We start from the raw sequence: 15,226 nt of genomic DNA on the forward strand, positions 1-15,226 counted from the left end.
CAACTTCGTAGATTATCTGCAAATCACTACAACTAAAACCTAATAACTTAAGACATAGAACTTTTTTAAAAACGTTTTATTCAGCAGCTGATGTACGGATCGATTGGACTATTTTAAAAAATTATGATTTCAGTATATTTCAAAAATTTGTAAAAAAAAAAAAACCTTTACATATTGAATTACTACACAGAAATGACGCGATCAACAGCATAACAGATTGACCATTTTTTACCCAGAAACCATCTGTATTTGTGTACATGATTACCGACTGCCCTAATATATATATATATATATATATATATATATATATATATTCCACCCTACTGAGATACTGTAATGGACTGTGATTTTACAGGCGTATATTTGTACATTTGTATACTATAGCATACTGCTTAAAAAAAAAAGACAAAAAGACAACCCGTTGCATTTACTATATATCAATATAAAATTAGTAAATATACACTTTTAAATAAATATGACTTAATTTTCCATACTCGAAGTGATACGTCCAAGATCTGATTATTTGCTTATTCATCATTTCTTGATTCATCACTCTCCCCTGCTGCTGACATAGACCCCAATTGTTCTTGGACAACCTGTCCTAGGATCTCATCAATTACATTACACTCATAATTCACTTGGCCCAGGTCCAGAGCAGGAACATAGGTGATGAGAAGATGTCCAATGTTCTGCCGAAGTTCAATCAAACTGAGGGGAAGGGAAACAGAGAGGGATTTACATGGCTGTTCTATTTGATTTGCTGAGTTAATAACTGGGTTTGTAAGAATCATAATGATAATTTTAAAATAGTCTAACCTTTTTAAAGTACTGGAGCTGGAGTTTGTACCTGAATTCGCTGTACCTTCAGCCCACTCTGGATTTGTTTGTACAGACGAATCTGTGACTCTTTGTGGTCTTGTGTTTTCCTTTTGTGTATTTGGTCTCTGCTGCTGCAGGCTCAATCTGAGCTTTTCACACTGGAATGCCAGGTTTGCTCTCTCCTCCTCAACACTATCCAACTGGTAGTCCAGCACACCGGGAGGATAAAATTATATATCATGATATGTATAAATGATGAAATGCAACAATTAATCTCGCATTTAGTTAGTCTTTATACAGTTACCCTGTTCTATATAGAGAACACTAAAAGATTCTTGTTTGCCTACAAATATATTTATGATTGTTATTTGAGTTTGAGAGGTACAAAAGTAGACTTGTCTAACAAAAAGTCCTCTTACCAGCTTTTCAAGACCTTTCAACTAGATCTCTTGGTTTTCTAATCCCCAAACTCCAAACTTAATTCACACAATGAAAACTGCTAGAAAATAATACCAGCTCTGTTTGCTGAAGACAACTTGAGTTAGGATTGTTTGTTATACATAATCTTCCCAAAGATCAACAATGAGACCCTAAGCTCAAGACTTTAAAACTAATTTTCTGAAATATTAAATGGTCTTTTCTGCTTGCTAAGCCTATGCTTTAGGTAAAAGAACTAAGGAAACAATATATCTGCAATAAAAATAGGTTCACATTAAAGTAGATTAAGAATTACAGTGAAAATGCAGATAGTTTGCAAATCACACGCCTGTAATTTCCAAATGTTTTGTTTATTGAAACAACTGATACACTGACCTGTGAGCGCAGTTCATCCTTCTCCTTCTTCGTCTGATCCAGTTCCCGGAGCAGACGGTCAACTTGGAATGCAACCTCACCAATGTCCTTTTCTCTACCTGGGCCACTACTGGACTTGGTCTCAATAGCTTCCAGTAAATTCTCTTTCTCCATTATCAGTTCATCAACTTTCTTTTTGGCATTCTCAAACAAACTTTGGTAGTTCTCTCCCCTCTCCGTTCCCACAGTCTCCTCTGTCTGGCTGGCCTGGGAAGAGCACTCCTTCTTTACATTTACCTGACACAGCTCCTGCACCCTGTTCTGCATGTCTTGCAGCTGGCATGTCAGTTTATGGACCTGTTCTTTAAAGGAATCTCTCTCCAAAGCTGTTGCTTGCATCAGCTCCAGGAGCTTGTCTTGCTGTTCCTGTAGCTCAATAATAACAGGGTCACGAGATAAAGAGTACTTATTATCACAGGCATCTGCACAGAAAGGTCCTGCAGCTTGATTACTCTCTAGATGTTGTCTCACTTCATTCTGTGAGGCATGCTCATCATGATTCACACTTTGAGCATCTTTCTTAGATGTGCTCTGCCCAACTCTTTCATCAGTTTGTATTTGATCGTCCTGTTCCTTCTTCATTTTGGATATTTCTGTCTGGGTGGTGATACTGGCTACCCCTGGAGGAGGTGCTATGGACGGACTGGTTCCCACAGATGGCGACCCTGTAGAGCTTGTTCCTGCAGCATCTTTCACCAAGGCGTCATCCACAGCAGCATCTTCACTACACTCCAACAGCAAGTTGACATTAGTCTCACTTTGCTGTTCCTCCGTCTTCACTTTAGTCAAATCGAAACCTAGCTTTTTTGGTTTGGGAGTACTGTTAGTCTCCACAATGAAAATATCATCATCAGTATCATCAGTATCATCAGTAACATCATCATTACTATCAACAGGCACTGATGGGGAGCACAGTGGGGTCACATTCACCGACGAGGGTGTAGGTGAAGTGGTTCTTGGTTTTTTGGGTGTTGTTTGTGGAGTTATAGATTGTCTTCTTTTTACCCTGCAGTGCATACAAAGCACAGTTAATATATATCTTAAACAATATGAAGTAGATATAGCTTCCAAACCACACAAAATCATACCTCAGAGAGCCTGATGACAGAGAGCATACATTAGAAATTACTGGAAGTCCACTGTAACTGGAGGGGCTGCAGGCTACAGAGAGAGAAAAATGTACACTTTACTCTTTAAAACGTCTGGTCACTATCACATAAAGAGTAATTCTTCTTACTAGCTTGTGAAATGATGGAGGAGCTAAGTGGAGAAGATGCAGGCTTCGCAGAACCCCCCTGTAGTGTTTCCCTTCTAGGCCTACTCTCTCGGGTAGTGGGAGCAGAGGGGGTCTATCACCATAAACAACCAAAATCATGAATTAATTAAAATCAACATGTCAATTTTAGGCATCACTCTCTGTTTCCATGAAATGAAAAATTTACTGTTTGATGGAGCTGTCGTTTAAGAGCCTCGGTTTGCTTGGTGAGATGAGCCAGACACTGCTCCTGACGTCTTTGTTCCTCTTCATCCTAGATGAAAAAATTCCCCAAAACACTATTAATGGTGCCTTAATACCTGATAACCAGAAATGTATCTAATCAGTTAGAATCCCTATTCTAAACTGCAGTTCTGTGTTAAAGGTAAGGGGGCTAACAATAGCAGGTGATTTATAAAATGTGTACTTGCCTTTTGTCTTTTCTTCTCTTGTTGCTTTTTTTTCTGCCTCTCTCTATTAAAAAAACAGAAGTAAGGATGCACAACTAGAGCCAGTTAACATGTTAGCAGTGACTTTGGCAGCTCAGTATCACACTGAGTCTAAATTACATTTGGGGCAGTCTTTGGAAATCTGTTACTTACTGTAGTTTATAGGTCTTGCGGTATGAGGGTTGGTCCTCATCAGAGTCCTCAGGCTCCTCATCAACTTGGCAGCTCCTGGGAAGGCAAATTTGATAAGGGATGAAAGTATTACCAAGTCTGGGCACATGCCCTGATATCAATAATGGTTTGGCTTTTTGAGATGCTTATTCTAGTTATCAATACTATGCTAAATGTTTACCAATGTTCATGTTTAATTATGTTTTAACCTATGATTTGCCTCTGGGTATCAGGCTGTACCCTCTGACAGATGGCACCATTCTGCAGCGCTGTAATGAAATGTCTACAGAAACTGACTTTCATGTGTCTCTCAACCAAGCAAAAAGGAGATACTCGATACTCAAGTCTGATATTGACATTGAAACAACAACTTAATCATAATTTGCAGTTTATTAATATCCTCATGAACTATAACCAGGTTAAACATTTAACTGAAACATTTTTGTATGAAACAATAACCAGACTCTCCAGTATTTTGGCATGGTAAATTACAAACTGGATTGTAGTTATGTAAATCATGCATATTAGCTTAAATTGCAAGTTATGCTAATGTATTATATTTTTGTGTTCTGAAAACTATATTTTACACACATTTACATTTGCTGAGGTTTGTGTAGGTATAAAATATAAAAACAAGTCACAATTGTGTGTATATGTAGATGTAGCTGTGTCAACTTTTGCACTTAAAATACAGTCTTTTGGATTTAGAATCAGTATATTTTCCCCAATTAAATTTGTTTTATCACATTCAATTGTGATTATTGCAACGGCTTGACTAATAATGCTATGGTTACCTGAACTGGGGATCGGGATTCATGCGACAGAACCATTTTTCTGGGAGCTTGCTGATGTCGATCCCGTCCGAGAGTTTGCGCCAGCGCAGACAGTCATCACACTGCACCCAGTTTTGATCTGGTCTTTTCCTAGATAGAGATAAATAAAGAAAACCATGTAAAGAGTCAGCATGGTTATACAAATATCTGTGAGGAACATGGTCAGTTACTCAAAATGTACTAACTGGATATCTTCCACTGCTGTTGTGCTGTTTGGATGGTCTTTGTCCCTTTTGTAACGTATTTCCTTCCAGTACTCCTCCAGTTTGATGCCCAGATTATTAATTGTTTTCCTGGACCAACAAATTAAGTAGTTCAGGCTTTTACATTTGTAGCAGTGTGTTTTCAAATACTCCAGGAATATGATCAGCATCATACGTACAGTGTTACTTGATGCGAAAGGTCTAAACTCTCAAAAGGCTATTTACATCTCAAACAAACCAGTATTAACCAAATGTTACCTGTACTTATCAGTTTCATTAAAGCTCTGCTTATTGTGGGTAGGATCCAGATAGTTGCACTCTATTACCCCAATGACTCCTACACCTTGATTGTTGGCCTTTAGAAGGCAAAAAAATAAATCAAAATCATAAGAAATGAACACCATATGATAACATTCAAAAATTCACAGAACACATGATAAAAACACACGCTTAGAAACTTACTTTAAGTTGGCAGCCCACACGTTCATAGGCTTTGATGAGCCGATTCTTGTGATACATCATAATTCCGTACTGATCTTTACTTTTGGTGTTATACCCAAAAGTAATAGGAATGCGTTTGTTCCAAAATAACATTTAAGGAAAAACCAAGAGCAAATATGCAAGAAAACACTTTTGATGCAAATCTACAATTTAAACACATTTATACATAAACTTAACACGTACGAAAGATGAAAAAGGAAAAAAAATAAAATAAAACAGCCTAAGTGAAGCTGTGATGAAAGGATACCAGAAAAGTTGGCTTGTAGTGGTCTTTTTGGATGAAGGCCAGACTCTTAGCAACGAGCTGAGATTTCACTTTTTGACCACGTATGATGACCTGCATCCGAGGCTTCAGGTAAAGAATGCTGCAATACGCCTACACCCATTTAAGATATAATTTTCAGTTTTAGAAAAATCAAACCTATAACAATATGAAAAATCAAAGGAAGTCATAAGGAATTATCGGGGGACATCCATACTATTGTTTCCTACCCGTAGTGAGTAAACACTCTCAGGGATGTACGATTTGGACTTGTCTGGGTACTGATTAGTGCCGTTCATTTCCTCGTAGATATCAGATGGAATTTGGATATCGTAACGGTCCTTCTCAAAATCAAACTCTCCTGTTTCATTAGACGTCCTGTTAAGACCAAAATATAAAACAATACACTGTATGCAATTGTATGCAAAAAACTGTATGGGCCAATTTTAAAAACAGTGTGTTGTTAGGTAACTCGTTTACAGTCAACTTTCATGAGTGGCCTCATAAAAGTACAAATGTTGTGCCTGTAATCTGTTCAGTGGATTAGAGAAGCTTGCTTTCCCCAGTGAGAGCCTATGTGCATGACAAAAGGCTACAGACATGAAAAGTAGCAGGGTGGATTTGTTGAACAAAAGAAATGTCTGCCCAAAGCCTAACTACAACTGAAACTGACACAAAGTGCCCTGTAAAAGACAGCATGTTCATTTTCACAGGATTTTTTAATTCAGAGAAGTATTTCTTCTGAAAAGGGGGTCTGTGGTGTGTGCCTGATTTTACAACAGAAAAACAAAAACAAAACAAAACAAAAAAACAAACAAACAAATTTTATTGTAACATTTACATGTACTCGATGATAATAAAGGTTCTAACTCTTCAGAGGCAGAGAAATTTACTAATCAAGCACAAAATGTTGAAAATTTTGGATTGATTACATGGGCGAGAGTTGATGAAACATTTCTGCACTGCTGCCAGTGCTGTTCAGTGAGTCTGGGTCAGTGGAGGCACTGACAGTACCTCTCCAAAAATATCTACTGAGATGTGGTTACATATCTATGATTAAAGTGCATAGAAATGTCTTTTTACTTATCTGTTCTTTCTGGATTTCATGACAATGATTTGTCCTTACAGAGGCATGAACAGTATTCTTTTAATCCCAACAGTGTATTCATCATCATCTGCGCTTAAGCGGTTAGCTTCTGAAGCAAAAATTACATCTAAAATGTACATTTACTGTACTTGTGGATTACATACAGACCTGCGGAGATTCCAGATGATGATCCTTGTTCCGGTATTTTCTGTGCAGAAGGGGTGACTGATTGCATTGAACTCAGTAATAAGGTCCTCCTTTGTTGTGAAAGGGGAATATCTCAGAATATCCTGCAGACTGGCTTTGTGCTCCTCTTTCGCTGAGAGTAAAGCTGAAGTTAAGGACAACTTGGCATAAAATGACTAACTGAAGTTAAATGTGATTTTCTACAATATGTCAAACTCAAAAGTAGATTTTTATGCAACCAACATAAAAATTCTATCGCAAAAAAATAACTATACTACAGGTCAAAAATGTTCATATTAAGGGACAAAAGTTGTGCTCCAAAGATAAAAAGGTTTTCTCTAAACTATGTGCACTTTACTGGAGTCCCCTGTAATAATCCATTAAAAAAAGGATATACTCTTCTGTTCCTCTCTGTTCAAAGCAAACAATTGGCACACTTATTTGCTGAGCATCAATCTTTTCCAGGTAGGTCTGAGACAGCATTCCCACACATGAGCTGGTCTTTGACTTTGAAAAGACGATGGCATCTCTGCCAAGACGCATAGATCCAGACTTAAAGCCGTTGCCATAGATCCCTATTGGCTCAACACCTTTAACAGCAGTCTTGTCACTGTACCCAAAGCTTGAGAAAAACAAAAAAATATTTTAAGGACGCCTTCACTGATTTTGAACTTTCTTCTTTTGGTTGTAGTTTGGGTAGTACATGTACATAAACTTCCCTATATCAAAATATCTCTCTACTTGCCTCCAGATGACAACACTAGAAAGGAACCCCATAGTTCAGATTATGTCATCTGGTTCATTGTTTGTAATCATGGTCAACCGGCCCTTCCAGAGCTCCCCCAAAAAGCCCCCTAACATTAATGCTGACATTGATAAAAATGGAGATTTAATTTCTCCTACATCAGGATAAGGTGTCCAGGCTTAGAAGAAGCAAAACAGCCCCAAATCATTATATTCTCACCTTCGAAATTATGTAGCTATCCAGTGCCATACTATAGTTATGCATGTTCTCTGCAAACAATTCAGCTTTAGTTTTTTGAAACTGTCCAGTTTTTTGGGACAAAGCATGGCGAGGACATGCAAACTCCACACAGAAAGGTCACGGTCATCCAGGGATGCCAAACTGCAACCTTCTAGCTGTGAGTCGACAGCGCTAACCACTCTGTAACGCTTTCTTTTTTCCTGGCAAAAATCACATCAGCAGATGTTTCTTGTGAATAGCCAACTGAAAATGCTTGTCGACATATCACCTCCAATCTTTCTGCATTGACTGAACCCTAGATTTGTTTACAACTAACACTAATTAGATTTTGTCTATGTTATTAGCTCAGAGATTCACATATTGCTTCTGGACTACACAGTGAAAATCTGAATTATGTATTCAATTTGCATAAGATCAAAACAATGATTTGTGTGTTTTTAACTAAGATAAAGTAGGTTTTTGCTCATCGACATCACAGGTGAAGAACTGACAAATGCTTACATAAATGCAGGTATTTATGTAAGCATTTCTTACTCACTTTTATTTCGTCATGTGAATTGCATCATGACTAATTACATTCATAAGTGAAATTCAGATTTTTTTCCTTTATTTACAATTTGAATATAAAAGGTTTTGGTCATCGCAGTGTGACTTTCAAGTAGAACAAGACACTTTATAGTACATTTTAAGTTTGGAGTAGGTCTCCAAAGGTAAAAATTGACATTGCATTTTACAAAAGCAAGAGCAAGTACAAGCAGACATGTTTTTCATAATTTTTTTACAAATACCAAGCAGTAGTAGCTGTACCTTAGCATTTTATGCATAGAATTATGGTTCAGACCATTTCCATTATCCATAAAGGTGAGGCATTCTTCTCCTTGAAATAAAGTCTTATCAATCCAAAACTGTTTGGCATTGACATCTGGATCATAGGCATTGTCTGTAAAAAAAAAAAATAACAATTTTTATTTTATTTTGGGCACATTCCACCACTTGCACATGCAACACATCTTACATACAGAGGTAAGTAGAGTAGCCAAAAATGATACTCTAGTAAGAGTGGTGTTACTTCAAAATAATATTATTCAAGTAGAATATTTGAATACTTTGGGGGAAAGACTACTCAAGTACCGAATAACTGTTTCATCGTAATGTCGGACTTGTTTTTTTTTAAATGATGCAATCACACAAACAAAAATATAAAATGTGAAAATTCTGATATTTCCAAATAATAAAACAGAAAATTAGTAAAATTAAATAACATCTTTACAAAATAACAAATTAAGGCAAAAGAAACACAAATTTCCAAATCTCTTTTTCACAACACAAAGCTTTTGAAACAAGTACCTACAGTAGGTAACATGTAACATGTTCTGTATGTTTGAACAGTGCAAAGTACTTCTAGTAACGAGATCTAATGTATACTGCATATTCACTTGCCCTCCAAATGGCACAACAGGCTCAGATTTGTGACAGTTTAGCAGTGAACATGTGCCCTGCATAACAAAAAATAAATAAATAAATAAAAATCACAGAAAGACCTGCGTTGACTATGAGTGACAGTTTTATTGATGTGAAAAAAAGCAAGGACTTTCTATTTCTGTGGGAGTATAGCATATCTAATGTGTAAATTAAATGGTAAAAAAAGTAACAAGTTTAATGTAGCCCAATGTATAAGGGTGTAAGAGCAGTGTTTCTTTACAAATCTGTTAATTCACAACAGATAATGGTACATACGGTACCAACCTCAGACAATCTAGATCAACAAGGGACATCAGAAGTGTCCAGTAAATAAGACACTTACTAAAGTGTCCAGTGTAAGTGCCCGAAAAAACAACTTTGTAGGAATGACTCACCTATGAGTTCAGCTATTGCACTGAAGGGCCAGGTGTGGCTGGTGGAGTTGGTATGAAGAAACTTGGGACAAAGCTAGAAGTGTAGCAGATTAACAATCACATTAGTTAACATGTTCTCAATATTAAACTGTATAATGCTAATTATGAAGTATGAATATACATTTAAAATGTTTTGTGAGATCTTGTGTAATCTTACAAAAGGTCACATTTTAAGAAATGTGAGTATTTGGCTTCCTTTGTTTAATGAACACAAAAAGTGACTATTTTTTTTTTGTCAATTAACTAATACTTCAGTCAGCTATTAGTTATAGCCCTCTTCAATGTTTTGCATTCACTGATACAGTCATATAAAACATTTTTTGTCTGCTATACTAACAACGCCTAAACCATCTGAACTCAATGCACAGGCCTGTATGAACCATACATATACTTTTAGCAAAATGGTTACATCAAAAAGTGGTAACCATTTCTGTTTAAAATGAGATGTAAAGAATAAACACTGCACCAGCTGATTATGTGCAAAATGTTGCTTTATAGAGAATGGCAACGGTGGTCAAGAGTAATTAAGGATGACCAGAAAACATACCAATTTTGCAACATTGACAGTTTCAGTGGTTCATGCTCTGACCTGCTGAAACTTTTCAATAAGAAGCTGGAATTGCTGAACAACAAATCAGCTGGGTACAGCACATCAAATAAAGTCAGGCACTGTGAGAAGAAGAAATTTGCATACATGCAGACTTTGTTGTTGGACAAAATTTGCATACACAAGGACTTTTGTGCAGGTATGGCAGCTCTACACGGAAATTAAATGTAGCCCTTTGGTTTTGGTGGCAGCTGCAAGTAAATCACCATACACATGGCAAACACAGAACAGTTTTGCCATATGCCACGATATATGCTGTGATAGAAATTTTCCTTCTTGGGAGAATTGTAGACAGAACTCAGCGTGATGAACCATCTCAGTTTAATACATGCCGTCATGGAGAAAAACACATGGATGTTGGTTTCTTCTTCTCCCTTGTATATCTCAAACCCCTTCTATTTATACTCAAACCTAAGAAAGGAACCACCCTCACAAAACATAATTGAAGAAACCAGGTGCACACAGTGTACAGTCATCACTCTTGTCCCTTTCTAGGTTATCTGAAGATGTCATTTGAGAAGCAATAAAACCCTTTTATTGCACCTTCTTGTAGATCTTGTGACCCCAGGACCCACTATCTACTACACTGCTTTGGGCCTTGTAACAACAAACTGCCTACTGTGATCTTAAGCAGTCCTCTAAACATGACACACCCTGTGACTTCTTGGTTGACTGTTTGCTATTTATCTAATCATATGACTATATTTACAATGCCTATTTCAAGTGTGTAGTTTACATACAGCCAGGACAGTGACAGGAAAGAAGATATTGATATTGACATTCAAACACTGAAAAATGTTGTGTTGGCTCTTAAAAAATTTAATGTTGAAAAAAGATGGATAGAAAACACACCTTTTTATATTTTGACTATGAACATGGAATAATCAGGAGGAGGGACATCTTCTCTTCATCTATGTCTTTTGAGATGCAAATAATGTCCACATTAGCACCTCCTCAAGCCTCAAACTCCAAAAACATATAGCTGCATGTCATTGAACAGGCTTCTAACTAATTCTGAAACTAAGTTCTGCGTGTTGCAAACTAAATGTGTAATTTAACTAAATTTGAGATACAGCATCTTGGTACTTTCAAGATTCACATTCTACCAATTGTTTTTTCATTAGATAGATGGATACTCATCCCAACAGGAAATTCACAATGAGTAGGCAGACACATTTCTGAAATAATTTCTATTCCATTAATACTCCTTTATGTGCGTTTGTGAAAAGAGCCAAAAAAAACAAACACTAAAGCTCTGTCCCTTTTCAGTTTATTTAATAGAGCAATGCAACTCAAAAGTTCCATGACAGTAAAAAATATTTATTTAATCATTAGTCAAAAACATCTGGTTTTGTTATATCTCTTATATCGCTGTGACATCACAGCAACTGGGAGTCTGTAGCTCACCTGCCTGTGTTGGTCAGGCTGCTGCTGCTGACAGGAATTTCAAAATAAAATTATGCCTGAAAATAACAAACTTAATAGCTGGGAGAGTAATTAACTAACAATGGTCAGGTCTCCAGAACCACACTGTTGATTAATATTAACTTTGCTTTTGAATATGTATCCCCATAATTTGAGATAAATGGTTACATTTTGCAAAATATTCTTACAAGATAAGGTGTGTCTTACACTTTGATTCTTCATTAAAATAACCTGAAATCTTATAAGTCCCATTGGGAGACATTTCCACCAGTGGTGATAGAGCTGTTTGATAAAACAACTTTTATTGTATTAACAACAAAATAATTGGAAGCACCAAACTCCTGTAAATGTAAATATACTATCAACAATATCAATCAAAGGTAACTTAAAACGTTCACAGCATTAATACTAAATGTATCATGTTCACCACCGTTCATTACAAATTAAAAAAAATTAAAAAATTACTGCAGTCAGGCGGGGTTGCCAGATTATAGTCAAGTACGCCCCCACCCCAAAAAATCTTTCAGGTATCCAATCCCAATCTTTCACTGTATCAGAAGATTGTATCATTTTGTAGAAAACATGAAAACCTGGCCTCTGCACAGGTCCTAATGCTATAGTTGCCAAATTACACGTCCCTTTATTTTGAAATGGTAAAAAGACAACAAACATAATTTTTAATGTCCATTCAGCTGGTTTATATGGCAACACATTGAAATTACCAAATGAAAATAAATGAGCAACCTTATCTCAAGATATTATATTCGTAAATGCAAATGTTCCTTCATGAGAAATTTTTCTTTGGATGATGAAAGAACAGTTGTGAATGAGCATTATCGGGTTCAGGGTTACATCCCTTTACACTGACACCGCATATAAGGAGGCAGACTTAACCCTAAACTTAACCTAACAAAATAACAATGCACCCAACTACATAATACTGGAGTTAAAAGTCTTAAAACTATCATTTACATCAGTGAAGAATCACTAGAGACAACTTAGCAAAATCTTGACATTGGTACCTTATAGGGCTTACTGCATATACCCAAATTTAGCCTTTAGCCTTTTGCTGATTCTTTGTTTAAGCCAGTGCTGTCTTCAAGCTGGCTCTGCTAGCAGTCTCTCTGAAGAGATCAGCAAGCTCTCCAGCACCATCCTTACAATGTGTGCCCCGATAGCAATCTCTTCGGAACGCATCTCCGCATGACGGTAAGGAATATTTGGCTTCATCTCTCATCCATACCAGATGCAGTTAGGAAGATATGTGGGAGGGACCTACTAGCCCTGATGATCTTTTGGCCCAGTTCTGTTTTTTCTGCTCCAAGCTGTATGGCACTAGTGTGGGTTGAAGTACATCCATATGTAGTATTTGATTAATTATGCTACAGCCAGAAGGCAAGAAACATAGAAAATAGAACAATGGCTACATTGTAACCCTAGCTTCTATGTCTATATTGCACAGCCCTCTGGCTTTTGAGCCCCACTAGTACCTCTTGCTGGCTGAAGGAAAAAGGTCACTTTGAGGGAAGAAATGCTATGATCGCGCTTTTTTATGGTGCCACTGCAGAGATAAATTAACACACCACAAGAGCGATAAAGTAACATTTGTCCCTCTCACCAGTGAGCGTAGATTATGCTGCTTCAGCATTGTACAGGCGCTGGTTTTATCTCGTCTTTATTACTGCAATGCGTTGTTAATGCGGTCAAACGTATCCACAATCAAATCCTTGCAGATGATCCAAAAATGAGGCAGCACGCCTCAATTTTAATAAGCCAAAAAGGACTAATGCCACACCACTCTTCAGATCTCTACACTGGCTTCCTGTAGCTGCTCGCAACAGGTTCAAAGCTCTGTCTCTTGCCTACAGCATGATCACCTCAACAGCACCTACTTAACTCAATTCCCTCACTCAAGTCTACAATCCTTCTAATTAAAAAAAAAATTAAAATTAAAAATAAAAAAAAACTTCCTTTCTGCTTTCTTGCACACATTTTGTGAAATATAAACACTTTTCTGATAGACTTCGCTTTGATGTTTTCTCCTTGACTTAGATTTTTGCCTGCCTTGTACCTCACTGGTAAGTCGCTTTGGATAAAAGCGTCTCCTAAATGACTAAATGTAAATGTAATGTAAATGTTCAGTTGCCACAATGTGCACATGGATTGATTCATTATGCTACAGGCAGAGGTACGGTACGTGGGGATGGACTTGCAAGCCCTGATTGGACCGTTCAACCTTGGCTTCACCGCAGGCTGCAACAACTACCTTCACAACACTGACAGAGAAATGAAACTGAAAGTTAGTGACAATAGGGGGGGGGGAAACTATCTAGAAAGAACTATAGAGAAAGCCGAAATAAAAAAAAAAAAAGTGGATAGAAAAACTTTAAACTAATGAATGGATGACATATTTGCTTACTCTTTCAAATAAAAAAAATCAACAAATACATTACGTACACCGTAGGGCGGCCACTATAATTAAAAATCTTCTAATAATATTTCTAGGAGTGAAAGAGCATTAGAAAACTACAACGAACATAATGTGGAAGCTGAACTCTTCTGACATTTGTTAATGAAGAGAGTAGGCGAATGTGGGCTGATATGCGACAAAGGTCCCCATTGAGAGGACGCATCAACTATCATGTTGATCAACACAGTTTGAAGAGACCTTCTTAATAATCAGCGATGGTACAAACAATTGGAGATTTTATATAATTATCGTAAGTTGTTTACTAAAACCAACATTGCTGGTGTTCACTTGGTCTCAAACCCTGATTACCGAGTCCAGTTAGGTCTATATACACCGCTAGACCCAAAATGGCGCACGAATAACATTTTTTTTACGCTAACCTGCCTGCTCATTTTGGTATAATCTATCCGTCGTTACGTTAGTTGACATGACGATACACAGTAAGACGATGAAATTCGACTCACCGTACTCAGCGGAACACCGCGGTCCGTCGCTGCCGCCATCTTTACCAGCGTCAGGGGTGAGGAGGGGGGGGGGGACGTGCAACACATTCAACGCGGAAAGTTGATTAAGGAAGTACATTTTAGATGCGTGTCCTACAGCGTGTGGGTCTATAACATTTTCTCCGCATTGTTGTTTAATATTTATAGTTTATTACAAATGTGCCTTACTAAGTGCAGTCAAGATGCTCGTTTGTGACATTATGTAGCTTGCTTCACTTCCTTTCACGTTTTTAATCTGTAATATTTTTCTATGCAAATCACTGGCATTTATCACGCTCTGCTATAATAATTCATTGTTAAATATTGCTCAGAAGATGAACGTAAAGTGCACGAAATTACTTATTACCGGTTTGTCGTTTTTACCTGACAAATCCGTGACATTCTACTGATCAGTTTTTTACAGACATGCAGGGATGATTTCCTCCCAGGCCTTCTGCAGAATTTCCAAAAGGTCTGCTTACTTAAAGGAATTACTTACTTCTTCACTGTGCAGTTGTATCCATGCTGATTGAGAATACTTTGCACATAATGCAGACAACTTGTCTTCCTAGGCAGATGTGTACTTGGGCCTTCCAGAAATTTATATTATTGTTTAAAGATGTTGTAACATCTGGAAGGGACATACATGTTCGATGTATGACCACCATTGGTTGAATTTCCTGAAAAAACTGATCTTAATGTCAGGTAGTTACACAGGTAGTTTTGCCTCAAGGGGCGATATTA

At 37.2% G+C, this 15,226-nt stretch overlaps 1 protein-coding gene across 2 annotated transcripts; it reads right to left on the reverse strand.

Annotated features, from left to right (window-relative positions):
- Window positions 1-108: 108 nt before the first annotated feature.
- morc3a (MORC family CW-type zinc finger 3a) lies at window positions 109-14,558 on the reverse strand. Of its 2 annotated transcripts, none has more exons than XM_067515064.1 (19): window positions 14,465-14,558; window positions 9,460-9,532; window positions 8,411-8,543; window positions 7,014-7,240; window positions 6,601-6,757; window positions 5,576-5,723; window positions 5,331-5,459; window positions 5,045-5,164; window positions 4,841-4,938; window positions 4,565-4,672; window positions 4,341-4,469; window positions 3,529-3,603; window positions 3,358-3,400; window positions 3,114-3,200; window positions 2,909-3,020; window positions 2,760-2,832; window positions 1,633-2,677; window positions 817-1,019; window positions 109-708 (listed from the first exon to the last, which is right to left on the reverse strand). In XM_067515064.1, exons 1-19 carry the CDS (start codon window positions 14,549-14,551, stop codon window positions 528-530), a joined length of 3,228 nt encoding a protein of 1,075 aa, XP_067371165.1. In that variant the 5' UTR covers window positions 14,552-14,558; the 3' UTR covers window positions 109-527. The 2 variants fall into 2 exon arrangements, with proteins under 2 accessions (XP_067371165.1, XP_067371166.1); XM_067515065.1 differs by having other exon boundaries at window positions 575-708; window positions 848-1,019.
- Between the last annotated feature and the right edge of the window lie 668 nt (window positions 14,559-15,226).

This window comes from Channa argus, chromosome 9 (genome assembly GCF_033026475.1).
Source record: "Channa argus isolate prfri chromosome 9, Channa argus male v1.0, whole genome shotgun sequence".
In the NCBI taxonomy this organism is placed as follows: Eukaryota; Metazoa; Chordata; class Actinopteri; order Anabantiformes; family Channidae; genus Channa; species Channa argus.